At 42.7% G+C, this 27,983-nt stretch overlaps 1 protein-coding gene and 1 non-coding gene across 7 annotated transcripts in view; both read left to right on the forward strand.

The window, feature by feature from the left end:
* Positions 1-27,983, forward strand: part of ULK2 (unc-51 like autophagy activating kinase 2) — a 66,068-nt gene that overhangs the window by 32,462 nt on the left and 5,623 nt on the right. For 3 of the 6 annotated variants that reach the window (XM_059906997.1, XM_059906996.1, XM_059906998.1), the window contains exons 14-24: positions 6,265-6,325; positions 11,500-11,637; positions 14,843-14,988; positions 16,668-16,748; positions 18,599-18,885; positions 19,768-19,955; positions 20,368-20,471; positions 23,629-23,778; positions 25,189-25,397; positions 26,953-27,131; positions 27,541-27,659. In XM_059906997.1, the coding sequence (XP_059762980.1) occupies positions 6,265-6,325; positions 11,500-11,637; positions 14,843-14,988; positions 16,668-16,748; positions 18,599-18,885; positions 19,768-19,955; positions 20,368-20,471; positions 23,629-23,778; positions 25,189-25,397; positions 26,953-27,131; positions 27,541-27,659 (1,662 nt within the window). The remainder of the gene's footprint in view (positions 1-6,264; positions 6,326-11,499; positions 11,638-14,842; positions 14,989-16,667; positions 16,749-18,598; positions 18,886-19,767; positions 19,956-20,367; positions 20,472-23,628; positions 23,779-25,188; positions 25,398-26,952; positions 27,132-27,540; positions 27,660-27,983) is intronic. The other 3 variants (XM_059907001.1, XM_059906999.1, XM_059907000.1) reach the window with 3 other exon arrangements.
* On the forward strand, positions 7,523-7,595 carry TRNAK-UUU (transfer RNA lysine (anticodon UUU)). Its single transcript has one exon. It is a non-coding gene; the product is annotated as a tRNA-Lys (tRNA).

The following is a 27,983-nucleotide window of genomic DNA, read 5'->3' on the forward strand; positions in this document are numbered from 1 at the left end:
TACTTCAGAGTTCACTCTTGGTGGTGTACATTCTGTGGTTTGGATAAATGTATAATGACATGTTTCCACCATTGTTATTATACAGAGCATTTTCACTGCCTTAAAAATCCTCTGTGGTCTACCTGCTTATTTCTCCCCACCTAACCCCTGGAAACCACTGATTTTTTTTTTTTTTTTTGAAGGGGACTGCAGCTCCTGCATTGTGGGTGGGATTTGTGGCTCCTCTGTACAGCTCTCCCTCCCCCTTTCCTACTTTTTTTAAATTGAAGTATAGTTAATTTACAATGTTGTGTTATTTTCAAGTGTACAGCAAAGTGATTCAGTTATACATATATGTATATATGTATTCTCTTTCAGATTATTTTCCATTATAGGTTATTACAAGATATTGAATAGAGTTCTCTGTGTTATACAGTATAGGTCCTTGTTGGTTATCTGCTTTATATACAGTAGTGTGTATATGTTAATCCCAAACTCCTAATTTATCCCTCCTTATCCCCTTTGCTAACCATAAGTTTGTTTTCTATGTCTGTGAGTCTATTTCTGTTTTGTACATAAGTTCATTTGTATCATTTTTTTAGATTCCACATATAAGTGATATATGGTATTTGTCTTTCTCTGTCTGACTTACTTCACTTAGTATGATAATCTCTAGATCCAGCCATGAAGCTGTAAATGTCATTTTTCATTCTTTTTTATGAGTAATTTCCATTGTGTATATGTACAACATCTTCTTTATCCATTCATCTGTTGATGGACCTTTAGGTTGTTTCCATGTCTTGGCCATTGTGAATAGTGCTGCTATGAACATACGGGTGCTTGTATCTTTTTGAATTAGAGTTTTCTCCAGATATATCCCCAGGAGTAGGATTGCTGGATCATATGACATCTCTATTTTTAGTTTTTTGAGGAACCTCCATACTATTCTCCATAGTGGCTGCACCAATTTACATTCCCACCAACAGTGGTGGAATAGGAGGGTTCCCTTTTCTCCACCCTCTCTCCAGCATTTATTATTTGTAGACTTTTTTTTTTTTTTTTTTTTAAAGCACTTTTCTTTTTTTTTATATAGCTACTTTATTTATTTATTTTATTTTATTTTTTTGGCTGTGTTGGGTCTTCGGTTCATGCGAGGGCTTTCTCTAGTTGAGGCAAGTGGGGGCCACTCTTCATCGCGGTGCAGGGACCGCTCTTCATCGCGGTGCGCGGGCCTTTCACTATCGCGGCCCCTCCCGTCGCGGGGCACAGGCTCCAGACGCGCAGGCTCAGTAGTTGTGGCTCACGGGCCCAGCTGCTCCGTGGCATGTGGGATCTTCCCAGACCAGGGCTCGAACCCGTGTCCCCTGCATTAGCAGGCAGATTCTCAACCACTGCGCCACCAGGGAAGCCCTGTAGACTTTTTGATGGTAGCCATTCAGACTGGTGTGAGGTGGTGTACCTCATTGTGGTTTTGATTTGCGTTTCTTTAATAATAAGTGATGTTGAATATCTTTTCATGTGCCTGTTGGCCATCTGTGTATCTTCTTTGAAATTTCTGTCTTTTAATTGTGCATTTAGACCACTGATGTTAAAAGTGATTATTGCTGTACCTGGATTAGTATCTACCATATTCATTACTGTTTTCTGTTGTTGTCCTTGATCTTTGTTCTTGTCTTTGTCTTCCACTCTTTTTCTACCTTTTGTGGTTTTAATTGAGCATTTATTATGGTTCTATTTTCTTTCCTTTCTTAGCATATCAATTATACCTCTTTTTTATTTTTTTTAGTGGTTGCCCTAGATTTGCAACATACATGTGTAACTAATCCAAGTCCACTTTCAAATATGCTATACCATTCATAAATAGTGTGGGTATCTTATAATATCAATAACAAAATAATCCTAATTCCTTCCTCCCATCCCTTGTATCACTGTCATTAATTGCACTTATATATAAGCTACATAAGTATGTCTGTATATATACACATAAGATATGTAGGGAAGCATACATAACTGAGTACATCGTTGCTGTTGTTATTTTGAACAAATTGTTACCTGTAAACAGCTCATGGAGCTCAATATCAAAAAAACAAACAACCCAATTAAAATACGGGCGGAAGACCTAAACAGACATTTCACCAAAGAAGACATACAGGTGGCCAAGAGGCACGTGAAAAGATGCTCAACATCACTAATTATTAGAGAAACGCAAATCAAAACTACAATGAAGTATCACCTCACACCAGTCAGAATGGCCATCATCAAAAAATCTATAAACAATAAATGCTGGAGAGGGTGTGGAGAAAAGGGAACCCTTTTGCACTGCTGGTGGGAATGTAAATTGATACAGCCACTATGGAGAACAGTATGGAGGTTCCTTAAAAAACTAAAAATAGAACTACCATATGACCCAGCAACCCCACTACTGGGCATGTACCCTGATAAAACCATAATTCAAAAGGACACATGTACCCCAATGTTCATTGTAGCACTATTTACAGTAGCCAGGACATGGAAACAACCTAAATGTCCAATGATAGGTGAATGGATAAAGAAGATGTGGTATGGTATATACAGTGGAATATTACTCAGCCATAAAAAGGAATGAAATTGGGATTTGTAGAGATGTGGATGGACCTAGAGTCTGTCATACAGAGTGAAGTAAGCCAGAAAGAGAAAAATAAATATCGTATATTAACGCATATACGTGGAATCTAGAAAAATGGTACAGATGAACCTAGTTCCAGGGCAGGAATAGAGACGTAGACATAGAGGATGGACATGTGGACACAGTGGGGAAGGGAAAGCTAGGACGAATTGGGAGCTTAGGTTTGACATAAATACACTATCATGTGTAAAACAGATAGCTAGTGAGAACCTGCTGTAAAGCACAGGGAGATCAGCTCGGTGCTCTGTGACGACCTAGACGGGTGGGATGTGGGGGGGTGGGAGGGAGGTCCAAGAGGGAGGGGATATATGTCTGCATATAGCTGATTCATTTCATTGTACAGCAGAAACTTAAGAACATTGTAAAGCAATTTTACTCCAATTAAAAAATAATAATAAAAATAAAAGTTTTTATTTTACCTTCACTTATTCTTTCTTCAGTGTTCTTCCTTTCTTTATGTAGATTCGGTTTTCTGATCCATATTATTTTCCTTCTCTCTAAAGAACTTCTTGCAAGGCAGATCTACTGGCAACAAATCCCCTCAATTTTTATTTGTCTGAGAGTCTTTACTTCTCCTTCATTTTGGAGGATAATTTTGCAGGGTACAGAATTCTAAGTTGGTGGTTTATTTCTCTCAACACCTTAAATATTTCCCTCCACTCTCTTTCTGCTTGCATGGTTTCTGAGGAGAAGTCTATGTAATTCTTATCTTTGTTCCTCTGTAGGTATGGTGTTCCTTTTCTCTGGCTTCTTTCAGGATATTTTCTTTATGTTTGATTTTCTGTAATTTGAAAATGATATGCTGAAGTGTAGTTGTTTGGGGCATTTACCCTGCTGGGTGTTTTCTGAGCTTCCTGGATCTGTGGCTTGGTGTCTGACATTAATTTGGGGAAATTCTCAGTCATTGTTTCAAATATTTCCTTCTGTTGCTCCTCTTTCTTCTCCTTCTGGAATCACCGTTATGCATATGTTATACCTTTTATAGTTGTCCCACAGACTGTGGATATTCTGTTCTGTTTTTTGGGTGTTTTTTTTTTTTTTTTTGAGTCTTTGTTCTCTTTGTTTTTGGGTTTTCAAGGATTCTCTTGAAATAATTCTCTTGCTCAGAGATTCTGTCCTCAGACATGTCCAGTCTCCTAATAAGCACACCAAAGACATTCTTCATTAATGTTACAGTGTTTTATCTCCAGCATTTCTGTTTGGATCTTTCTTAGGATTTCCATCTCTGCTAACCTTGCCCATCTGTTCTTGCATGCTGTCTGCTTTCCCCATTAGAGCCCTGAGCCTATTAATCATACTTGTTTTAAATTCCCTGTCTGATAATTCCAGCATCCCCACCATGTCTGGTTCTGATGCTTGCTCTGTCTCTTCAAAGTGTGTTTTTTTTTTTGCCTTTTGATATGCCTTGTAATTCTTTCTTTCTTTTTTTTTTAAAGAAATAAGATTCTTTTTTTAAAAAATAAATTTCTTTATTTTATTTATATTTATTTTTGGCGGCGTTGGGTCTCCGTTGCGCACGGGCTTTCTCTAGTTACAGTGAGCGGGGGCTACTCTTCGTTGCGGTGCGCGGGCTTCTCATTGCGGTGGCTTCTCTTGCTGCGGAGCACGGGATCTAGGCGTGGGGGCTTCAGTAGTTGCAGCACTTGGGCTCAGTAGTTGTGGCTCGCGAGCTCTAGAGCACAGACTCAGTAGTTGTGGCGCACAGGCTTAGTTGCTCCGTGGCATGTGGGATCTTCCCGGACCAGGGCTCGAACCCGTGTCCCCTGCATTGGCAGGTGGATTCTTAACCACTGCACCACCAGGGAAGCCCTGTAATTCTTTCTTGATAGGCGCACATGATGTACCGGGTGAAAGGACCTGCTGTCAGTAGGCCTTTAGTGATGTGGTGGTGAGGAGTGGGCGAGTCCTGTGATTGGGGCTCTGCCTTGCGTTGAGCCTGTGCCTCTGGGCCGTGAACTTCACAGGTGTTTCAGATTCTTCCTCTCGCCTCAGGTGGAACAGGAGGACTACAGGGGCCCGGAGTTGGGTGTTTCCCACCCACCCCCCCAATTAAATTACTGAGTTTAAAGTCACTTGAAAGCATCCCCAGACTTCCCTGGTGGCGCAGTGGTTAAGAGCCCACCTGCCAGTGCAGGGGACATGGGTTCGATCCCTGGTCAAGGAAGATCCCACATGCCGCGGAGCAACTAAGCCTGTGCGCCACAACTACTGAAGCCCACGCACCTAGAGCCCATGCTCCACAACAGGAGAAGCCACCGCAATGAGAAGCCTGTGCACCGGAACGAAGAGTAGCCCCCGCTCGCCGCAACTAGAGAAAGCCCACACACAGCAACGGAGACCCAACCCAAACAAAATCAAAAACAAAAAATCCTCAATAAAGAACTTAAAAAAAAAAAAAAAGAAAGCATTCATTCCCCTCTGGTGGTTATGCTACCAAGTTGATATATGATTAGGTTCCATCGCTTCATTTTATTTTTGATTTCTAGAGCTTGTTCTTTTCTTTTGACTTAATTTTGTTTTGTAATGATGTATGATTCCAAACTCAAAGCTACAAAATGAAGAGGTGAACTCTTAGTGAACTCCAGCTTCCAACCCTGTGGCCTCTGCCCCGTTTCCTCCGTAGGAAACTATTGTCTTTAAAATCGACTCCTTCCTTGCCCCTCTCTTTATCCCCTTACCCTGATTCATTTTCCTTTTATCCATCTTATCACTGCCTGGTATTATTACCTTCTTTCACTACTAGAATGTAAGCTTCATGAGAGTAGCGACCAAAGTAAATGTATTTCTCAGTTCCATGTGTGGCCATTCAAAAGGATATTTATGATTATTTTTTTCCTTTTTGAGTATTTTGAGGTTACCACAGTTTATTTTATTTTAAAAAATTTATATTATTTGGTCAACACTGTTATTTCACATCAACACATATGAATTATACCTTTGCAGCCATGTAAAGGTCACACAGGGCAGTATGATCTAGTGGGTACAGAGGTGACAGGCCCCTGGGTTCTGAGCTGCACTCTATTCCCTTAGACGGATGATGTCTGAGCATGAAGATGGCCTGTGGCATCTGTGTCCAAGAGGCCCCAGTTTCATGACATCTTGTTCAGCCACCCGTGCAAGACACAGGAGAGTGTCACGCAGGAGTGTGGGTGCTCCAGCGTTAGAGTGAATTAGACTTCGGATACAGGCAGCTGTACTAGAATGTGGCACACGTGTTCCTAAAAGTCACCACACCCTGCAAAGTAGTTCAGTAAAAACCACAGAGTTTATGGGCAAATTGGGATTAGGAGCACAACACTCAAAACCTTTGGCCGTGGCACATGAAAAGGAACATGATAAAAACACAGATTTTGCACATGTTAAAAGGTGAAGAAATATGTATACACTGCAATAAGTATGACACTTTACCCTGAAAAGACCTGATGTTGGCAGCCTGTGAATTCAGCTGGGTGCAGTGTTCTGTGCTCACCTGTTGTTACTCATGGGCAGAATCACAACATAAGCAAATGGTAAATTTGTACTGTGATCAGATTGTTTCCTAATAGTCATGTTGGAACAATATACATTTTTTTAACAGGTGGTATAGCAGAACTGACTGTATTTTTCTCTTTTTCCTTTAGATGATATGCCGATGGGCACTGCTGGCAGACGTGCTTCTAATGAGTTCTTGGTGTGTGGAGGGTATGTTTGCATATATTTCACTAAACATTTTTTCATATTTTTTGTGTGTGTGAGTAAAGTTATAGAACTCTGTGTTCTTGATGTAAAATTTATTTTGTTTCACAATCTATTCTTTAAAAACTTTTTTAATTGTGTTAAAAAACACTAAATCTGCCGTCTTAACCATTTTTCAGTTTGAGTTCAATAATAGCATTAAGTATATGCACAATGTTGTGGAACAGGTCTCCATATACTTATTATTTTTTTAATATACATTTATTTATGTATTTATTTTTGGCTGTGTTGGGTCTTCATTGCTGCGCGCTGGCTTTCTTTAGTTGTGTCGAGCGGGGGCTTCTCTTGTTCCAGAGCACAGTCTCTAGGTGCACGGGCTTCAGTAGTTGTGGCACGCGGGCTCAGTAGTTGCGGCTCGCAGGCTCTAGAGCGCAGGCTCCGTAGTTGTGGCGCACGGGCTTAGTTGCTCCACGGCATGTGGGGTCTTCCCAAACCAGGGCTTGAACCCGTGTCCCCTGCATTTGCGGGCAGATTCTTAACCACTGCACCACCAGGGAAGTCCCTCCATATACTTTTATATGGTTATATATTATATTGTTATATTTAGATTTTTAATCTATTTTTAGTTGATTTTTGTATACGGCATAAGATAAGGAAGGGTCCAGTTTCATTTTTTGCATGTGGATGTCTAGTTTTCCCAGCACCATTTGCTGAAGAGACTGTCCTTTCTCCATTGAGTGGTGCTGGCACCCTTGTCATAGATCATTTGTCCATGTATGCAAGTGTTTGTTTCTGGGCTCTCTATTCTGCTCTACTGGTCTATAGATCTGTCTTTATGCCAGTGCCATGCTGTTTTGATTACTGTAGCTTTGTGATATGTTTTTTTTAATTTATTTATTTTTGGCTGTGTTGGGTCTTCCTTGCTGCACATGGGCTTCCTCTAGTTGTGGCGAGCAGGGGCTACTCTTCATTGCGGTGCACGGGCTTCTCATTGTGGTAGCCTCTCTTGTGGAGCACGGGCTCTAGAGCACAGGCTCAGTAGTTGTGGTGCATGGGCTTAGTTGCTCTGCAGTATGTGGGATCTTCCCGGACCAGGGCTTGAACCTGTGTCCCGTGCATTGGCAGGCAGATTCTTAACAACTGCGCCACCAGAGAAGTCCTGAAATATGTTTTTAAATAAAAAAGTATGAGACCTCCGGGAATTCCCTGGTGGTCCAATGATTAGGACTCAGTACTTTTACTGCTGTGGGCCTGGGTTCAATACCCAGTTGGGGAACTAAGATCCCACAAGCCGTGTGGTGCAGCAAAAAAAAATAAATAAATAAAAAGAAGAATTATGAGACTTCTAATTTTATTCTTCTTTTCCAAGATTATTTTGACTATTCAGGGTCCTTGCAGATTCCATATGAATTCTAGGATAGATTTTTAAATTTTTCTATTTATGCAAAAATTGCCATTGGGATTTTGATAGGGATTGCACTGATCCATATAAAACACTTTGGGTAGTACTATTGGCATCTTAAATACTAAGTCATCCAATCTATGAATATGAGATGTCTTCTTTAATTTCTTTTAGCAGTGTTTTGTAGTTTTCAGCATACAAGTCTTTCGTCTCCTTGGTTAGACTTACTCCTCAGTATTTTATTCTTTTTGATACTATTGTCAGTGAGATTGTTTTCTTAATTTCCTTTTGGGATTGTTCATTTTTAGTAAATGGAAATACAGCTGATTTGTGGGTGTTGATTTTGTATCCTGCACCTTTGCTGAGTTTGCTAGCTCTAATGTGTTTTGGGGTTTTTTTGCATGTGAAATCTTTAGAGTTTTCTACATTTAAGGTCATGTTATCTGTGAACAGAGATCATTTTACTTCTTCCTTTCCAGTTTGAAAGTCTTTAATTTCTTTTTCTTGCCTGATTGCTCTGGCTGGGAATTCTACGTTGAATAGAAGTGTTGAGAGTGGCCATTCTTGTCTCATTACTGATCATAGAAGAAAGGCTTTCTGTCTTTCACCATTGAGTATGCTGTTAGCTGTGGGCTTTTCATATCTGACCTTTATTATATTGAGGTAATTTCCTTCTATTCCTATTTTATTTAGTGGTTTTATCATGAAAGGGTGTTGGATTTTGACAAATGCTCTTTCTGCATCAATTGCAATGATCATGTGGTTTTTGTCCGTGTTCTGTTAATGGTGGTATACTGTAAATCCCATTTGGTCATGGTGTTTGATCCTTTTAAGGTGCTGTTGAATTTGGTTTGCTAGTATTTTGTTGAGGATTTTCACATCAAATTTCATCAGGGATATTCTGTAGTTTTCTTGTAGTGTCTGTGTCTGGCTTTGGTACTAGGGTAATGCTGAACTCATGGAATGAGTTTGGGAGTGTTCCCTCCTCTTCAAATTTTTGGAAGAGTTTGGGTGTTTGTGTTAAGTCTTTAACTGTTCGATAGAATTCACCAGTGAAGCCATCTGGTCCTAGACTTTTCTTTGTTGGGAGGTTTTCAATTACTGATTCAGTCTCATTACTAGTAATGGGTCTGTTCACATTTTCTTTCTTCATGATCCAGTCTTGGTAGTTTGTGTATTTGTAGGATTTTTTCTGTATCTTCTAGGTTATCAGTTTGTTGGTAAGCAATTGTTCATAGTATTCTTTTAAAATCCTTTTTATTTCTGTGGCATTAGTTATGTCCCTTCTTTCCTTTCTGATTTTGAGTCTTTTCTCTTTTATCCTTAGTTAATCTTGCTAAGGGTTTGTCAATTTCATTGATTTTTATTTAAAAAAAATAAACCAACTCTTAGTTTCCTTGATTTTTTTCTATTGTTTTTCCATTTTCTCAATTTTCTTTACCTCTCCTCTAATCTTTATTATTTCCTTCCCTCAAGTGGAAGACAACCAGAATCTTAGAAAAAGAGTTCTGAATAAATCAAGATGCACAATCTGTATATGTTCTGACATCTACCTGTTATTTCCTTCCTTCTGCTAGCTTTGAGTTTAGTTGTCTTCTTTTTCTAGTTCCTTGAGGGAGAGAGTTAGATCGTTGATTTGAGACCTTTTCGAATGTGAGATACAAACTTCATCTTAGCACTACTTTCACTGTATCCCATAAGTTTTGGTACATTGTGTTTTCATTTTTCTTTTTCTCAGGTTATTTGCTGATTTTTTCCAAGAATTCTTCTTTGACCCATAGGTTGTTTAAGAGTTGTGTTGCTTAGTTTCTATGTATTTGTGGATTTTCTAGTTTTCCTTCTGCTGTTGATTTCTGGTTTCTATCCTTTGTGATTGATTGGAAAAGATACTTTGTATGATTTAAATTTGTTAAGATTCATTTTGTGGCCTACCATGTGGTATGTCCTGGAGAATGTTTCCAGTGCATCAGAGAAAAATGTGTTCTGTCAGTGGGGGGAGTGTTCTGAAGCGTCTGTTAGGTCCTGTTGTCTGTGGTGGTGTTCAGGTGGTTGTTTCTTTATTGGTCTTCCATCTGGTTGTTCTATCCATGATTGAGGGTGTGGGTTCAGCCTGTGATTATTTTTGTAGAATTGTCTTTTCTCCCTTCAAGTCTGTTATGTATGTGCCTCATATATGTGGTAGTGCTGATGTTTGGTGCATGAATATTTATAATTGTTATGTCTTCATGGTTAATTGACCCTTTTATCATTAAATAATGTCTTTTTTTTGTTTCTTATTATAACAGCATCTGACTGAAAGTCTATTCTGTCTGATGTTAATGTAGCCACCCCTGCTCCCCTTTGGGAACCATTTGCATGGAATATCTCTTTCCATCCTTGCACTTCCAGCCTAATAGGGAAAGATTTATTACTGCCATTTTGTTACATTTCTGTATGTCTTGTGGCTCTTTTGTCCCTCATTTCCTTTCTTACTACCTTTGTATTTTGTAGTTTTTTTCAGTACTGATATGCTTTGATTCTCTTCTCATTTCCTATTGTGTATATTCTGTAGGTATATTCTTTGAGGTTACCATTGAGAGTATATAAAATAATTTAAAGTTATAGCAATCTATTTGAAACTGATAACAACTTCAATCACATATAAAAACTCTACTCCTATAGAGTATAAGAGTATACTGCCCCCCACCTTTATGTTACTGATGTTCCAGATTACATCTTTATTTAGTGTTTACCCATTAATATCTAGATTTATAATTTGGGGGTACTTTTGTCTCTTAGATTCTTTTTTTTTATATTTATTTATTTATTCATTCATTCATGCATGCAAGCTGCGCTGGGTCTTAGTTGAGACATGGGGGATCTAGTTCCCTGACCAGGGATCCAGCCCAGGACCCCTGCATTGGGAGTGCAGAGTCTTAACCGCTGGACCACCCAGGAAGTCCTTAGATTTTCTTTTTATTTAAATATGAAATAATGGTTCCAAAAGTTCTAAAGTGACACTTTAGAAGATAATCATATTGTTTGTTTAGGTAACTAAATATATAATCTCTTTATCTCTGTAAGGTTGTAATAGGGCAAAAATGGGAGAGTTTGTGGCTTTTTTAGAATTACAGAAGGGCAAAAGAAGGAAATAACTCATCTTTCTTAAGGCCCAGTACTGTCCCTGATGTTTTAAGGTATGTTGTAAATTGAACTGAAAGTCATCGAAGGACGTGCTGTTTCTGAATTTATGAAAAGCAAGGAAAGAAACCAGCTACACTACAAAATGTGGACCTCAGATGGGTTATGTGCAGGGAGAGTCACACAGTGTATTTTCAGTCTTCATCAAAGTCCAAGTTCCTTGGGAACGCTTACTGCACTCACAACTTTTGTAAACATTCCAGTCATCTCTACTCTTGAACTTCCTGTTCTTTTACCCAGCATATTTTCCTAGAAGTATTTTTCCTCTTGCATGAGGAGTGCATAGCAGAGTGTGAGCAGATGAAGCTGCGTTTTGCGGCCTGTGGCTCTTTCCTGTTGTTGCAGAGGGGCGTCTGTCCCCTTCTTCTTACAAGTCTTCCTCCTCAGTATGCATGTGCAGGCCAGTAGACTTCTGTAAAGGACAAGTGTGGTTTTTTTTGGCTTTATGTATATTTTCAAGGTGATCATTTCTTATTCACATTCAGAAGTGATCATTTGGCTTCTTATAGAATTTCCTCTAAATACCACCAATGCGTCAGATGAAAGGAAAGCGGTCTCACTTGTATTTCTTTCCTTTTTCAATGAATGATGTCTGCAGGCAGTGTCAGCCCACCGTGTCCCCTCACAGCGCAGCCACCCCCATTCCCGTCCCTACTCAGATAAGGAACTACCAGCGCATAGAGCAGAACCTCTCCTCCACTGCCAGCTCTGGCACAAATCGGCATGGCTCTCCAAGGTAAGCTAGCAGTTGCTTCCTTTCCCAATTCTTCCTTTCTTTTAAAATTGTTGTTGTGATTGAAAGATCCGTTAATTTCCATGGTCGACTTAGACTCTTACCTGTGTGTGTAATGGAGATGTACAAAATTGAATAATAATAAATTTCTTTGTAATGGGTCTATTTAAGTGATATTTAAGCTTGGCTGGGTAATTAATATAGTATGAGATATATATATATATATTTGTCCACAAGTATAATTATTTTTAAGAATTGAGGAAGAACTTGTTAAAAAATGAAATCTCACCAGTTTTAGCAGACTATGTACATATTATTTATTTCTCCCACATCCTAAAACCCCACTCAAGTAGAAAAGGAATGACAAAGGTATAAGTCCACAAAGACAAGTAAAACGAGAATAAGTATTGAGTGGGTGAGCGCTTCCGACACATTTCTGGAAGTGAGAGAGAACAGCGGAGGGGTGCCTGCTGTCGCCACCGGGCAGGGTAAGTGTGTGAGCAGGTGGGGCTCCGGCAAAACAGGGCAGCCGGAGTCTTAGCTCAGGCGGGGTGGCCAGATGGAGGCAGGCGGCTGAGAGCAGGAAAGCTGCATCTGGAGGAAAGCGCATGAGTGCAAAGAGAGGAAAACTCACGTGAAGAACTAGTACCTGAGAGCTAGGTTAGAGACTGCATCTGTAAGTAAGAACGAAATGCTACTGAAAACAAGCGAAGTAAAAGAGACCTCTTGGACATTACAAAATAGAATAACTGAACTAAACAAAAATAAATGTTGGAAGACAGAGCTGAGGAAATATTTGAAATAGATAATCAAATCAAGAAGATGGAAAGTGTGAATTAATAATACTCTTCAAGGATTAATTAGTTTAGGCATTCTAGAAAGAAAACTATAATAGCGAGGAAGAAAATTTCCAGGAAATAATTAAGAAAGTTTTTTCCAAAATTGGAGGAGACAAGATTTTAGATTAAAAGGACCCACCAAAGGAATAGCTCAGTGAATTGAAAAGGATCCTCACCGTCTTGTACGATGTAAATTAAGAAAACTTCTAGGAAGGGTATTTGGCAATATCTGTGAAAATCAGTAATGCATATATCCTTTGACCCATCAGTCAGCTTCTGGTAACTTATTCTAAGATACATATTCCTTGCCTGTGTATAAAGTCGTATGTATACAAAGTGGTTAATTGTTATAATAGCAAAGGATGAGCAATAAGCCCAGTGCCCACCAGTAAGGGACAGATTTATTCTGATCCATCTGTGACAGTGGAACACCTTCCAGAGAGAGTCAGGAAGCTCTCTGTGTGGTGAGGTAGGGCGGTTTCCAAGGTATATTATAAAATGAAAACAGCAAAGTGAATAACAGCGCACTAGCAGTGGTTCTCAAAGTGTGGTCTGCGGCTCCATTTCAGAGGGTCCATGAGGTGGAGACTGTTTCCATGGTAATTCCAGGACACGGTTTGCTTTCTTCACTGCGCTGACACGTGCACTGTTGGTGTGAACACAGTGATGGGAAAGCTGCTGGTGCCTCAGGACACGTCACAGGAGTGGTTCCCGTTCTGCTGTTAGCCCTGGTCTCTTTACCTCCACACACTTGTAGTTCCGAAGAGTGTCTTTAGTGAAACAGTGAAAGGTATTATCTCTCTTTGAAAATCTCGACCTTGAGTGGAAAGTAGGCATAAAGCACCTTTGCTGCACATCGGAGTAGCGGTCCTAAGGAAAAGCCCTTGTATGGTTGTTTTCATTGTGAGCTGAATTTTAGCCACTTTTTCATGGAACACCTGGTGCTTGAGAGGACAGCTGTGGCTGTGGTGTTGACAGCCATTTTGTCAAAAGTGAACTAAGTTGGTGGTGATATTTTGATATGAATGTGACTTTTTGATATTATATAATGCGTCAGCGTTTGGAATATCTGCATAACTCTGTCAACTAGTATTTTCCAAATGACCAAATTTTTTAAAAAGCATGCACAGATATAAGACCCATTCCAAGTCCAAGATACTTTTGCCAGAGAATGGAGTTTAATGGAACAGAGTACAAATTTTACCGATGTGGTTTCAGATTCCACATTGCAGCTGATCTTAGAAATGACCACTTGCTGAGTTTGGGGTAGCATCAAAGAGGAGTGTCACAGGGCTTCCCTGGTGGTGCAGTGGTTGACAATCTGCCTGCCAATGCACGGGACACGGGTTCGAGCCCTGGTCTGGGAAGATTCTACATGCCACGGAGCAGCTGGGCCCGTGAGCCACAGTTACTGAGCCTGCGTGTCTGGAGCCTGTGCTCCGTAACAAGAGAGGCCGCAGTGAGAGGCCCGCGCACCGCGATGAGGAGTGACCCCCGCTTGCCGCAATTAGAGAAGGCCCTCCCTCGCACAGAAACGAAGACCCAACACAGCCATAAATACATAAAAATAAATAAATAATTAATTAATTAATTAAAAAAAAAAAAGAGGAGTGTCACAGTATCTGAAAGGCTACCAAAGTGCTTCTCCTATTTCCAGTTACAAATTTATAAGGCAGTGTTTTCTTCATGTACTTCTCCCAAAATAACACGTATAACAGACTGAATGTAGAAACAGTTATGAATACCCAACTGCCATCTCTTGAGCCAGACATTAGAGATTTGCAAAATGTAAAATAATGTCATGCTTCTCAATAATTTGTTTTGGAAAATATTTTTCATAATCTTGTGTCATAAGTTTATTATTTTTAATGAATTAATAATTATAAAAATTTCTCAGTTTTAACTTCTAGTACCATAAAAATCAATAGATATAATAAGTTGCATAAATAAAAACTCTCTGGTATCTTCAGTAACTTTAAGAATATAAAGGGGATCTAAGACCAAAAAAGTTGAAAATGATTGGTATGGAATCTATTACCTTTGTTAAAACAAGATGAAAATAAGATTATATATTCAGTTTGCTTGTATTTGAATTAAGGAACTCTGGAAGGATACATTAGAAACTAAAAATAATGGTAACCTTTTGAGCAGGATTGAGGAAGTGTTGGGAATTAGGTAGACGGATACAAGGATGGGAGGGAGACCTCACTCTGTATAATTTTATAGGTTTTATGTTTGTTGCATATGACTATGTTCCATATGTTTAAAAAATCGACTCCACGGCATATTGTTAGGAAGTTTTAGGAAAAAAGAGAGAAATAAAGTCCTAGAACCTGCCGGTGAGGGAGTAATATTATTTTTCCCTTTAGATCTGCGGTGGTACGAAGGTCGAACACCAGCCCCATGGGCTTCCCCCGGCTGGGATCCTGCTCCCCGGCGCCGGCAGACGCAGTACAGGCGGTCGGACGAAGACTCTCCACGGGGTCTTCCAGGCCTTACTCACCTTCCCCTTCGGGTAAGGAGAATTTATAGCAGTTGTTTCCAACCTTTTTTCATTATGACCAATGCGACATGACACTCTCTTTAGGAACACTGGCTCACGCTGGCAGTGAGTCCCAGCTGACTGGGAGCCATATCCCGCCCCTCCAACCCTACCCTGCTCTGATGCCCTCTTGAGAATCTCTGTATAAAGCCATTCAGACCGCTGTCGGAAACTGGGTAATATAAATGGATCTTGCGGATAAAAAGCATCTCCACTGGGTTTGGGCTCTAAACACCAACTCAGAAACCCTAGGTGAAAGTACATAAAATGCCTACCCTACTTGGCACTAGGAGTTAGGAGGATTAAAAGGCAGTAGAGTACGTGACGGCGCTGGGTTACGTCCACCAGAGGCCTTCCCGCTGCGGAGGGACCGGGGGGCAGCTCCACTGCGGATCCTCCCACCTCTCCTGGACACCGCGGGCAGCAACACGGGGAGCTCGAAAATAGCCGCCCGAGGCACGCAGGGAGGCCACAGAAGAGGCAATCCCAACCCCACAGGAAGACCTCGAACCACATTTTCAGGGGCTTAACTAAGAGAAAACGCTCCAGCTTCAGAACACACGCGAGAGAGGCCGGGGCAACGGAGATCCAGAGTCCGTGAGCAGCGGCCCCCTAGCGGCGCCGTGGGGGAGAACGGGCGCAGGGAGGGCCAGCGCGCACGCGCACACACGCACCCGAAGGGGGAGGCCCCGCCCTCCGTCTCCGCCCCGGAGTAGGACTGGGAGGGAGGGGCGCGTCTCGGAAGCAGGCGGAGCGAGCGGGACCGAAGCCTCGCCCAGGAGCCGCGGTTCGCAAAGCGAAAACCACAGTGATCATGTTTTTTAAAAGTTTATGTCACCACTTCCCCTGTGGCAGTGGTGTGGACACTACTTTTAGCTGGAAAATCTTCAAGCAAAGTCTTGGCCCCTCCTCGCCCCCTCAGAGGCCCCCGGGCCCCCGGAGTTTGCGGACGAGGCCCCAACCCTTGCTCTCAGGGAGGCGGCCCTCCCTCGGGGTCGAGTCTCTGCCCGCTGCTCCGCCGCTGCTGGAGACACACGTCTCTCGTCTGCTGGAGCTCTCGGAAGCCTTCCCCGCCTCCCCCTCTTGTTAATTCGGGTTCGCAGCGGTAGATACAAAGAAGGGGCTGCAGAAATGTGCACGGAGAGCCTGGGCAGCCGCCGTGAGGAAGCAGGGGCCGCAGGGCGCCCCTTCTGACCACCTTGTAGGCCTGACGCCCGGGGGGAGAGGGCAGGAAGGAGGGGTGGGCAGGCGTCTCGACGGCCGGTGAGTTCTGAGGAGCGTCCCCAGGCTCAAGCCACCCAGAATCCCCGTGACCCACACAGTCGGGCTGGGCCAGCCGGGGGGCAAGCTCGGCGGGAGGGGAGTGCGGCGGCTGGAGGGGCAGCAGCTGGGCCCCGGCAGCCCCACGCCCGAGACCCACGGCAAAGGTTTGCCTGGCTCTTGCCCAGTCTCTGCCCTCCGGGCGGGTCCTACGGTGCTTTGATCTATCTCAGGGTGCCCAGCACGCTGTCGCTTAGTACGTGTGAGCTGAACTGCATCTTCGCTAGTTGAATGGTGTCAGCTGTAATGTGCGATCTGTGCATGTGTCGCCTCTTCCATGCTGTATTAGTTGTGAGCCATTTCTCCGTGCTTTGCCCTTCCCTTCTTCACAGTTGGCACCATTCCTGAGCAGTTTAGTCAGTGCTGCTGTGGGCATCCTCAGGGCCAGGAATCCAGGAGCAGGAACTGGTCAGGTAGGAGATGGACTCCTAATGTTAATAGTTTAAATCCCGTCGTAAGTGAATTTGAGATATGTTTTTCCAGTCATAACAAACCAACAGAATTTATGGGAAGTATTTTCTCTGCTCTCTTGTCTTTTATGCTAATGTGCTCTAGCGTATCACTGCCAGTTGGTTCTCGCCTACGTATAGGATTCTTTTATGAAACTAAGTCCTGGGAATTACACAACTTGGCTAAACTCCGGTTGTTGTCCCACAGATAATGAAAATCAGTCTAGAAGATGAAATTTCATTACTTTGATTAATACTGGTTTTGATAAGAGCTACCAGTTAGCATCAGATAAAAAAGAACTACGGATGTTTATTTGCTTTATTATCTAAAATATGTATGCCTGAAAAGATCTGCGCAAATCACACTTTGATAAGTCAGATTTTATTGTATGTGCATTTGAGGAGCTGGGCAGTGAAAGGAATGCTGTGTTACTTAGAAAAGCATTCTTGGGGCGTCTCTGGGGGCGCCGTGGTTGAGAATCCGCCTGCCAGTGCAGGGGACACGGGTTCGAGCCCTGGGCCGGGAAGATCCCACATGCCGCGGAGCAACTCAGCCCGTGCGCCACAACTACTGAAGCCTGCACGACTAGAGCCCATGCTCCGCAACAAGAGAAGCCTGCACACCGCAACGAAGAGTGGCCCCCCATCTCCGCAGCTAGAGAAAGCTTGCGCGCAGCAACAAAGACCCGACGCAGCTGCAAAAAAAAAAAAAAGTTAATTAGAGGTTTTTTAAAGAAAAGAAAAGCACTCTTTTCTAGGTTTAGTGTTTCATATTTTGTGCTTCTTTAAAAATAAAGCTTGATTAACTTTGTCCGGATCATAACATTTTGTCACTGTTTATTTGTGTATGTGTACGTATATACACACATGTGTGGCAGAACCCAGTTCTGAAAAATGAAATAGTAGATTTAGGAGGAGATTAAGCCATGAGTGGTCAGCAGCAAGAGCTCCTGTTTATTGGGAAAGATGATGGTTATCAGCCACTAAGAAGGTTTGTGTGTCTTTAACGTTATTGGTGGTAGTTTGGCTTGCAAGAAGCTCCAAGGAATTTGTAACCAGAGCCCCAGGCTTAGTGAATGTCAAGTCAGCAACAGCAGGGTTTGTGGGGGGGAATTCCCTTGTTATAGCCAGCTGTTCATCATATCAAGACCCCATCACCCAGTGTCCCCTTAAGAGGCAAGAATATCTGTGGACAAGTGTTTTCTTTGTAGAGAAGATGGATACTTTAGGTTTTAAATGAATTTCGTGAAACTGACAAAAATAAATATGCATATGCTTGTTATTTTTAGACAAAATAAAATCCAGGAAAAGTATATTATCTTTCTAATTTTCTTTCCAACGTTCTGTTTTGAATAAAGAGCTATTCTAGGTTAGCTTGAAAAGTTTCTTTTAGTTGCTATGTGAGAAAAGAGAATAATTACATTGATAATACACACATACGTATCGATATGAAGAGTGGAAATCATCTCGTTCCATGCAGATTTTTGTTGTTTTCGTTGGCTTTACGCACTCTTTAGCTCTCTGTGGTGCTGACTAGACGCTACGTTAATTGAGTTGTGTGCCCGCTGTTGGTAAAACAGCCGACAGACCCGTGGTCACTAACCCCTGTCTCCTGGGAAGGCCAACGGCAGTGTGCTTGTCACTGTTTGTAAAGGATGCCAAAAAACGTCTCTTGCCAGGTGAACAACTTTTAGAATATCTCACGGGAAACAAGGCATTCATTGGAACTCTCCTTGAAGAGGTGTCTTCTTAACTCGCCAGTTCCTGCCCTGCGCTTCTTCCCTGTGGGTTAACGCTGTCTCTGTCCCCGGCAGGCTCTCCCGGGCCGCAGCCTCCGTCGCCGCAGCCACTCTTGTTGGGTGCTAGACTGCAGAGCGCCTCCACCCTCACCGACATCTACCAGAACAAGCAGAAGCTCAGAAAGCAGCACTCGGACCCCGTGTGCCCGTCCCACGCCGGGGCTGGGTGCAGCTGCCCCCCCCAGCCCCGTCGGCCCGGCAGCCTCGGGACCTCTCCCACCAAGCACGCGGGGTCCTCCCCACGGAGTTCCGACTGGTTCTTCAAAACTCCGTTACCAACGATCATTGGCTCTCCTACTAAGGTGTGTTTATTAAGCCCTTTTGTAGATGTTGTGACTTTGCTAAATTAACATTTGTTAACTGGGGCATTTTGTTCCGGGTGGTCAGCTGAGGTCCAGCAACGGACCACAGGAGAAATTGAAACAGAGAAGCTGGTCACTCAGTGGTCCCGGAAGAAGCACCCAGATGCCACACGGGGGAGTCAAGTCAAAGTGCAGAGAGAGGCAGGACCTGGGCACATGCCTTTATTAGGCTCTGTGGGTGGAGTGCTGTGGGGTTCCCGGGCTAGGGCTGGGTGGGTCAATCCAAACCAAAAGAGCAGGGTTCTGACAAGCTCCACGGGGGTCTTGTCTAAGGGGCACACAGCGGGAAGGCCCTGGGAGACGGGGGCAGATCACCAGGCCTGTCAGGGAAGTCGTATCCGGAACGTACATTTATTTGGGATTCTGTGGGCTGCTGTCTAGGGCGTGTGCTTGTACACGGGGCTGGTGTCAATTTAAGGTCCCTGCAGGCCTCATAGCCAAGCACAGTGGATGTGGAAGCAGCAATACCATGGAGTAGCTTAACTCTCAGTAGTAGGTCATGAACTAGTATCATAAGTACTTTATAGACAGCATTCAGGAAGAGGATAGCTGCAATTTAATCAGCACCTGCCGTGTACCAGGCAAAGTGTAAGTCCTTTACTTGCTGAATGCTTTATATACACGTTCCCATTTAATGCTGAAAAAAGGAAACAGGCCTAGCGTGAATGAACTGTCAAGATCACAGAGACTGGAAGCAGGAGAGCCGGCACTTGAATCCAAGACTGACAGAGTCTGGAGTCTCTGCTCCGGCCACTGTGCCACGAGCCTGACGGTTCTGAACATTCCTGCGTCATAGCAACCAGTTTACATGTGTTCCCTTAGACCACGGCTCCTTTCAAAATCCCGAAAACGCAAGCGTCTTCCAACCTGCTAGCCTTGGCCGCTCGCCGCGGGCCTTCTGAGGGGCAGTCGAAAGATGGGAGTGACGCACGGGGATGCTCTCACCTTCTCTCAGTACAAGGAGGGGAGAGGCAGACGTCCGAGCGGCAGGTCAGGGCGGCGTTCGGCAGGTAAGAGACGCCGTTTCCTTCCAGCCCTGAACGTGGGAACTGTAACAGTGCCTCCATTCCTGTCATGAAGCAGCCAGACCCGATGAGCTGGCTTATGCCGGTGGTTCGTGACACTGTGCACGTGTGAGGCACTGCACACACTTAGAACCTCTGAAGGCCATGGCTGTTGCCTATACCTGTGGGAGTCCGGAGCGCCTCCTGAGCCTCCTGAGTAGTCTGTTTCTGCCTTTTTGTTTATTTTGGGTGTTGAAGTTTAGATATCTACCTTGAATTGTTCGGTCTCTATTTTTTGTCTCCTTGTTCTCTGACTTTCCTTTAACCATTTTATGGCTTGGTCTAAATCACCCTTATTACTGATATGTCTGGATTTTTTAAAAGTATACATTTACATTATTATCATTCTTCTTTTTAGATCTGTCAGTACTGGGAAATTATCAGATCCACCGGTAAAAACACCTTTAGGTGGACATCAGGGCAGCACGGACAGTTTAAGTACAGAACGACCAATGGATATAGGTAAGAGAAGTCTGGTTTCTTTTCAGGCAAGTAATCTGTTTGTTATCTTTCCTATTGCTGCTGTAACAAATTACCACAAGCTTGGTAGCTTAAAAACAACACAGATGTATTATTTTACAGTTCTGGAGAGCAGAAGTCCACAGTGGGTCTCACTAGGCTAAAATCGAGGTGTAGGCAGGGCTGGTTCCTTCTGCAGGCTCTTGGGGAGAGTGCACTTCCTGGCCTTTTGCAGCTTCTGGGGGCTGCCCTCATCCCTTGGCTTGTGGCCCCTTCGACCGTGAAAGCCAGCAATGGCCAGTCTAGACTTGGACCTTCTGCCCCCTTAAGTCTACACTTAAAGGACCCTTGTGATTACATTGGACCCACTGGATAATCTGGATAATCTCTTTAAGTTCAGCTGATGAGCAGCCCTGGTTCCATCTGCAGCTTTAGTTCCCCTTTGCCATGTAACATAGCCTATTTACAAGTTTCAGGGGTCAGGACGTGGGCATCTTTGGATTGGGCGTGGGGGTAATTACTCTGCCCATCTACTCCTGTTGACTGTTGATGAACCTGTTGACCAGATTTCTTCATCCAGTCCCTATCATCTCATCTAATTTCTTAGGAGCCTGTCAAGACAGGGACTTGTTCAGTGTCTTGATGATCAGCAGCCCATGAGTTAGAAGTTAGATGCCGACCAAGATTGCTTTTTATCAGTAGGATAACACTGGCCAAAGTTGCCTTACACATCTGTACTCTTGAGCATTTCTTATACAGTAAGCCCAACCTATGAAGAGCCATAGGTCACTGAGATCCCTGGCTCTTTCATAGTCGTTCCAGGGAACTTTATGTCCATGGACCCACATCTAGATTACTTCAGACTGCTTATCAAAAAATGAAAACAAAAGGCTGGCTCCAGACCCTAACCCAGACTTGTTTAATCAAGTTTTCTGGGAAAGGATTTTAGGAATCTGTGTCTTTAACAAGTTCCCCACGTGATTATTATGTCCACTTAAATTTGAGAGTCAGTATTGGAGCCTCTTTGTTCTTGTTTTCTCTGTAATTCTTTTACCGTCTCTCCCATGAGCCTCCAAAGGAGGAAATATCTAGACCAGCAAACACCCAAGTGTGGTTTCTGTGCTGTAGGGCTTGATATTTCACTCCACCATCATCTTGCTGGCATGGTTTCTGAAGAGAAGTCTGGTGTAATTCTTACCCTCGTTCCTCTTATAAATGAGGTGCTTTTTTTCTTTGGCTTCTTTCAGGATTTTTTCTTTGATTCTCTGCTGTTTGAAGATGAAATGCACAGGTATAGATTTTTTGGCATTCTAACTGCTTGGTGTTCTTTAAGCTTCCTGGACTTGGAAGGTTTGGTTCTGCATTTATTTTGGAAATTTCTTGGTCATTACTACTTCACATATTTCTTCTGTTTCTTTCTCTTTGTCCTCTTGATATTCCTGTTGTACATATATTATATCTTTGTAGATGTCCCACAGTTCTTGGATATTCTGGGATTTTTGTTGTTGTTGTTGTTGTTTTAATTCTTCTTTCTCTTTGCTTTTCAGTTTTGGAAGTTCCTATTGACATATCTTCAAGCTAACTGATTTTCTTCTCAACCATGTCCTGTCTGTTGATGAGCTCATCAAATACATTCTTCATTTCTGTGCCAGTGATTCTGACTTACAGCATTTCCTTTGAGTCTTTCTTAGAGTTGCCATCTCTCTGCTTTGTTACTCATTTGCTCTTACATGTTGTTTATTTTTTCCATTAGAGTTCTTAACATTAATCAAAGTTATTATAATTTCTGGTGTGATAAGTCCAATATGTGTGCTATATCTGAGTCTGGTTCAGTGCTTGCTCTGTCTCTTCAGGCTGTTTTTACCTTTTAGCTTGCCTTTTAATTTTTTGTTGAAAGCCAGAAATGATATTACTGGACATAGAATTGAGTTAAATAGTGTGAGGGTTTTTTTTGTTTATCTGGCTAAGAGTTAGGCTGTGTTTAGTGTTTGCTGTAGCCATAGGTATCAGGGTAAACTTTTCTCTGGTGTCTTTGTTTTTGTCTCCCCTGTTGTCTTTGAGTTTCCCTAGATACCCCTTCTTAAATGCCTAACACTATATTTTCTTCTAAGAAAATATAAGCTATAAAACAGCTTAGGGACTTCCCTGGTGGCACAGTGGTTAAGAATCCGCCTGCCAATGCAGGGGACACGGGTTCGAGCCCTGGTTCGGGAAGATCCAACCTGCTGCGGAGCAACTAAGCCCGTGCGCCACAACTATTGAGCCTGCGCTCTAGAGCCCACGAGCCACAACTACTGAAGCCCATGCACCTAGAGCCTGTGCTCTGCAACAAAGAGAAGCCACCGCAGTGAGAAGCCTGTACACCAGCCCCCACTCGCCACAACTAGAGAAAGCCCGTGTGCAGCAGCAAAGACCCAGCACAGCCAAAAATAAATAAATAAATGTATAAGAAAACAAAAACAAAAAACAGCTTAGCTCTTAGTTTCTCCACATTCTCACCAACGTTTGTTGTTTGTGGTCTTTTCGATGATAACCGTTCTGACAGGTGTGAGGTGATGTCTCATTGGGGTTTTTATTTGCATTTGCCTGATGGTTAGTGATGTTGAGCATCTTTTCATGTGCCTGTTGGCCATATGTATTTTTTGGAAAAATAACTATTCAGGTCTTCTGCCCATTTTTTTAATCAGGTTGTTTCCCCACATTTTTATTCCCAGTTCTTGGTTTCCACCTTTTCACATTATCCTCAGGTGTGATGGCAATTCACATAGAAGTAACTGAATTGTAGGCTTTGGCGAAAAGAAGATTCACAGCTGTGAAGAGATTACCATAAAATATTTTTAATGGAGATCTATATTGAATTTTCTGTTTTTAAGAGTGATAAATGCGGGGACTCCCCTGGTGGTCCAGTGGTTAAGAATCCGCTTTCCAATGCAGGGGGCGTGGGTTCGATCCCTGGTCGGGGAACTAAGATCCCACATGCTGCATGGTGCGGCCAAAAATTAAAAATAAATAAATAAATAAAATATAGTAAACAGCAATTAAAAAAAAAAGTAATAAATGCTTACTGTAAAAAAAGAAAACAAAACTAATATAAAAGTAAAGGTGTCCCTATAAACCCACCCTCCGGTATGTGACACATTTGGTGAACTTTTTATTGCAGCCCCTGCAGGAGCCTGTGGTGTTGCACGGGCTCCTTCTGTGGGAACAGCAGCGAGTCCCAGGGCTGTGCTGTTCACGGTAGGGTCTCCTCCACACAGGGCCGCGACCCCCGCTTGTACCCATATAGTCCTTCGGACAAGAACCACCTCAGGTGAGGATTGTCTTAGTTCCGCCTTGGGCTCGTGTTTGGTGTGCAGATTCTGATAATGGCTTAATGGTGTGACGTAGTTTCTTTACCAATGACGTGGAGATAACAATTTACTTTACCTTAAAGGGTTATGAAGAGTAGATGAGGGGACTTACCTGGCAGTCCCGTGGTTAAGACTCTGCACTTGCACGGCAGGGGGCATGGGTTCGATACCTGGTCGGGGAACTAAGATCCCGCATGCCACGCTGTGCGGCCCAAAAAAAAAAAAAAAGAGTAAATGAGACAATACTTGTGGGGAAAAAAAAAACTTTGCAAAATAAAAGGTACTATGTTATATATTTGTAATAATATTTATATAATTTTATAACATTATTACATAAATGTGACTTCTCCACAGTGAAGCAGCTATGCATATTGGTGCTTCTTAGCTTATATTGAAGGCTTATTTTAGTACATCCAGTAAATTTTTTGAAAATGATAGATTGTTGTTTATTTTTGTTTTTGTGGGTATTTTTAGAAACCTAGGTTTCACCTTTTTTTTGGTACTTTGAGTCCCAATCTTTGCACTTAATCCTATATCCTACTTTTAGATAGGCTGATAGATTGGGTTTATCAGCCATAGTCTATAAATAGGTAATTGGTATGAAAAATTAAGGAAGTATTTAGATTGGACTTGAGTTATCATTTGACATCATATATTATACCTTGTGTCCCTTAAGTTCTCTTATGCTAAATCAGTTACTAATCAAGATACCAGTAGATTAATAAGCAAAGGATATAAATAATGAGAGTGGAAAAAGAGCTAATAATCTTGATTTTAGGATTATTAAGAGTATTAAATAATAAGAAAATACCACTTTGAGAAAATAACTTTTTATACCTGTTAACTAAGCCAACATTTAAAAAATGTAATGTCCAATGTTGTTGAGGCTTAGTGGGATCTCTGTGCTTACTCAACGGCTGCTTTAGAAAATAGCGTGGCAAGTCTTACAAAGAGCTATAAAAATATTTATAGTAATATTTGATCTGTGGTAATCCCATTCTGTTTATAAGGCCACTTACAACAAAGTGGTCTTATAAAGTCTTTATCACAAATAACTCAAAAGAAGGAAGGATTTCATTACAGTGTTATTGGTGGCATTAAAAAAAATCAGAAATAGTATAAGTGCCTCCACATAAGCATTGGGGTATAATTTTAGTGAAGTGCACGCATCCGCTGAGTTTTATCACCGTGAGGACTGTGGAGCAGCAGGGAGAAATGTGTATGCCAGAAATTTGTTTAAAACAGAATTTAAAAGTAGCTCTGCTGATTCTGTAAGGAATGAAGGTGAGCCTGGGAAGATAAAGCCTGTTCGTGTGCTCAGGGAGGGGTCGGGGGCCTTCCTGTTAACGCTTCCTCGCCCGTCTCCGCAGGGGGCTCCAGTGGCTCCGGAGGTTCCCTGGGCTCCGCCGGGGGCCGCGTGTCTGGGGGCTCCCCGCCTGGGCCGTGCTCGGGGTCTCCCCCTCCGGGAGCAGAGGCAGCTCCCAGCCTGAGACACGCGCCTTGTGGTGCTTCACCCCCCAGCCTGGAGGGGCTCGTCGCCTTTGAAGCCCCTGAACTGCCCGAGGAGACGCTGATGGAGGTGGGAAGAGACCCTGTGACGTGTTCCTTAAGGGTGCTCCGAGGAGGGTGTCGGTGATGGGAGGACAAAATCCCCCTTACCTTTCCTGTTTGGAACATTGCTCATATATTTTCAGAATAATGTTGACAGTGACACTCATTCATAACAAGCTTTGGTTGACAGGAAGTGACGCATACAGATTTTTGTATTCTTAATCTCTTTATCTGAAGTTTATTTACTACTTATAGGACTTTTAAAACATCATCTTTTTCCTAAAACCATAACTTTTTATTCTCAAAGCTTGCTTTTCTTCATAAGATAAAATGATACACTTAAACTTAGGTTTAAAAAAATAAATTAAGATGCCAAATCAGTCAGTAACGCTGAGGAGTAAAGCTGCCCGGCAGACGGGACAGTCGCGTGTGCGCACCAGTACCTTCCCCCCGCGGGGCCAGGTCTCCAGGGAAGAACACCTCAGAACGTGAAGTGCGCTGAGCACAGATGCAGAATAGAGCTGAATTGTATGATTCCAGAGCCTCTGCCGGCTGATCGCTCAGTGTCGACTCTAGGACAGCGTTCCATAGACTGCATCTCCTCCAGGTCAACTAAAGAACAAATTCTCTTTCCATATTTGTATTGTGTGTGAAGGAGAATTAAGTGTTTCACATACAAGTTATAAGGTACTGCATGCAGAGTTTTAGTAGTGATTCTGTAGTAAGTTGTAATTTTGAAAATATGTATAATCTGAGATTGGAAAAGCAATCTTCAGAGTTTTTTCAATCTCCATCAAATTAGGCATAAATTATGTTCCAATATGTATTGGAACATATAGTCTGATATGCTGTCATAGAGCAGAGAGACTTTCAAAAGTTGATTGGTTTATTCTTCTGTCTCTAGTACACTGATTCTCATCCCTTTTTAACCATAAAAGGAGAGTGAGAAACTTAGTCTTATTTGAGATTTCAAAATACATTTATAGCTAAAAACAAATCTCAAAACAACATTAATTTTAGAGTACCCAATTTTAATGCGCTGCTATTATGTCTGTCTATACTCCACTCTTTAACTAACGGAAAAGATCACAAAATTTAGAGCCTTGGTAATAGGAATCACTGTTAACTGAAGAGCCACCAGAAATTAAAATAAAGTGTCTCTGAAATTGTAAGTCAGTAGAATTCATTAAACTATCAAGAAGTGTGGTTTACTGCACAGAATATCCTTACATTCTTATATCTTGGTATCTATTTTGCCATGTTTCTGTCTCATATATATTGATTTAATTGTTCTGTGTTTCATTTTTTTCCTGGTGCAAGTACAATGACCTCACATCTTTGAGGCTGGATTTTGTGGGTGCTCTCATGCATCCATACACACAAACACATGCCACACTCTTGTTTGGTTTCATTTGTGTTTATTTTTCTCACAGTTTTCTGGAATTTAAAACTTTCATTCTCCTCTGATCATTCTGACATTCATAAGTATAGAAAACACTAGCAGTGGCCACAGTTTATGTGCAGAAATGAGTGTGCGCCTCTCCTTAACCTGCAAGTTTCTAAGACGATTGGCTTTGCCGCAGCGAGAGCACACAGACACCTTCCGCCACCTGAACGCAATGCTGTTGTTCACGGAGTGTGTGCTGGACCTGACGGCCGTGCGCGGGGGAGACCCGGGGCTCTGCGCGTCTGCGGTCTCCTTGTACCAGATCCAGGAGAGCGCGGTGGTGGACCAGATCAGCCAGCTGAGCAAAGACTGGGGGTAGGTGCCCCCTTGCCATCCATCTCCAGAGGCTTCCTGCCCTCTGTAAACTGGTGTCCAAGCTGGGGGCCGTGTCATCCACTGAAGGTCATGGGCGTCTCTGAGTTATCTCCTTGTGCTCGATTTCACTGTGTGAGCCAAGACTTGGAGGTTCTGCAGCCTTGTTGTTTCCTTTCCTGTAAATCATGCTGTTAAGATATTTGGTGATAAAGAGATTGTATTTTTATCTGAGTGTGCCCGTCGTATTCAAAGTACACACGTCTTTCTCCATGCCGGCCCTTCTCCCTTCAGGAGGTGTTCGTGCCCTGAAAGTGTCAAGGGGAATGATGTTCCCTTAGAGAGACTGTTGTGATGGGGCCCTGGCCTGTCGGTTCGCAGGCTGACGCTCTGCTTGCTGTCTCTGGTGCAGGCGGGTGGAGCAGCTGGTGTTATACATGAAGGCCGCACAGCTGCTGGCAGCCTCTCTGCATCTCGCCAAAGAGCAGATCAAGTCCGGGAAGCTGAGCCCGTCTACGGGTGTGAAACAAGGTACAAGCGGAGCGTGACGGGGCTGCTTTTCCCCTTACACTGGGAAGGGAAGTTTTTGGTGGGGGGTCACTGTGGTATTAAGCATTCTTAAATGGGAAAAGATGCTGGCTTTTCTGTTTTTTGGTTTTGCCATTTAATGGACACAGAGAGCAGTCAGAATTACTTTGTTCTCAGTCTTCTCTTCACTGAGCGAGAGAACATGTGGAAGAATGATTTCCAGTCACTTTTTTCAGTGATCATTTAGTGTCGCTTTCCATAAATCAGCAGGAAAGTTGCATGTCACCATGACTCTGTTTCTGGAGGAAAATTAAAATTCTCATTTCA

Source organism: Balaenoptera ricei, chromosome 20 (assembly GCF_028023285.1).
Source record: "Balaenoptera ricei isolate mBalRic1 chromosome 20, mBalRic1.hap2, whole genome shotgun sequence".
NCBI lineage: Eukaryota > Metazoa > Chordata > Mammalia > Artiodactyla > Balaenopteridae > Balaenoptera > Balaenoptera ricei.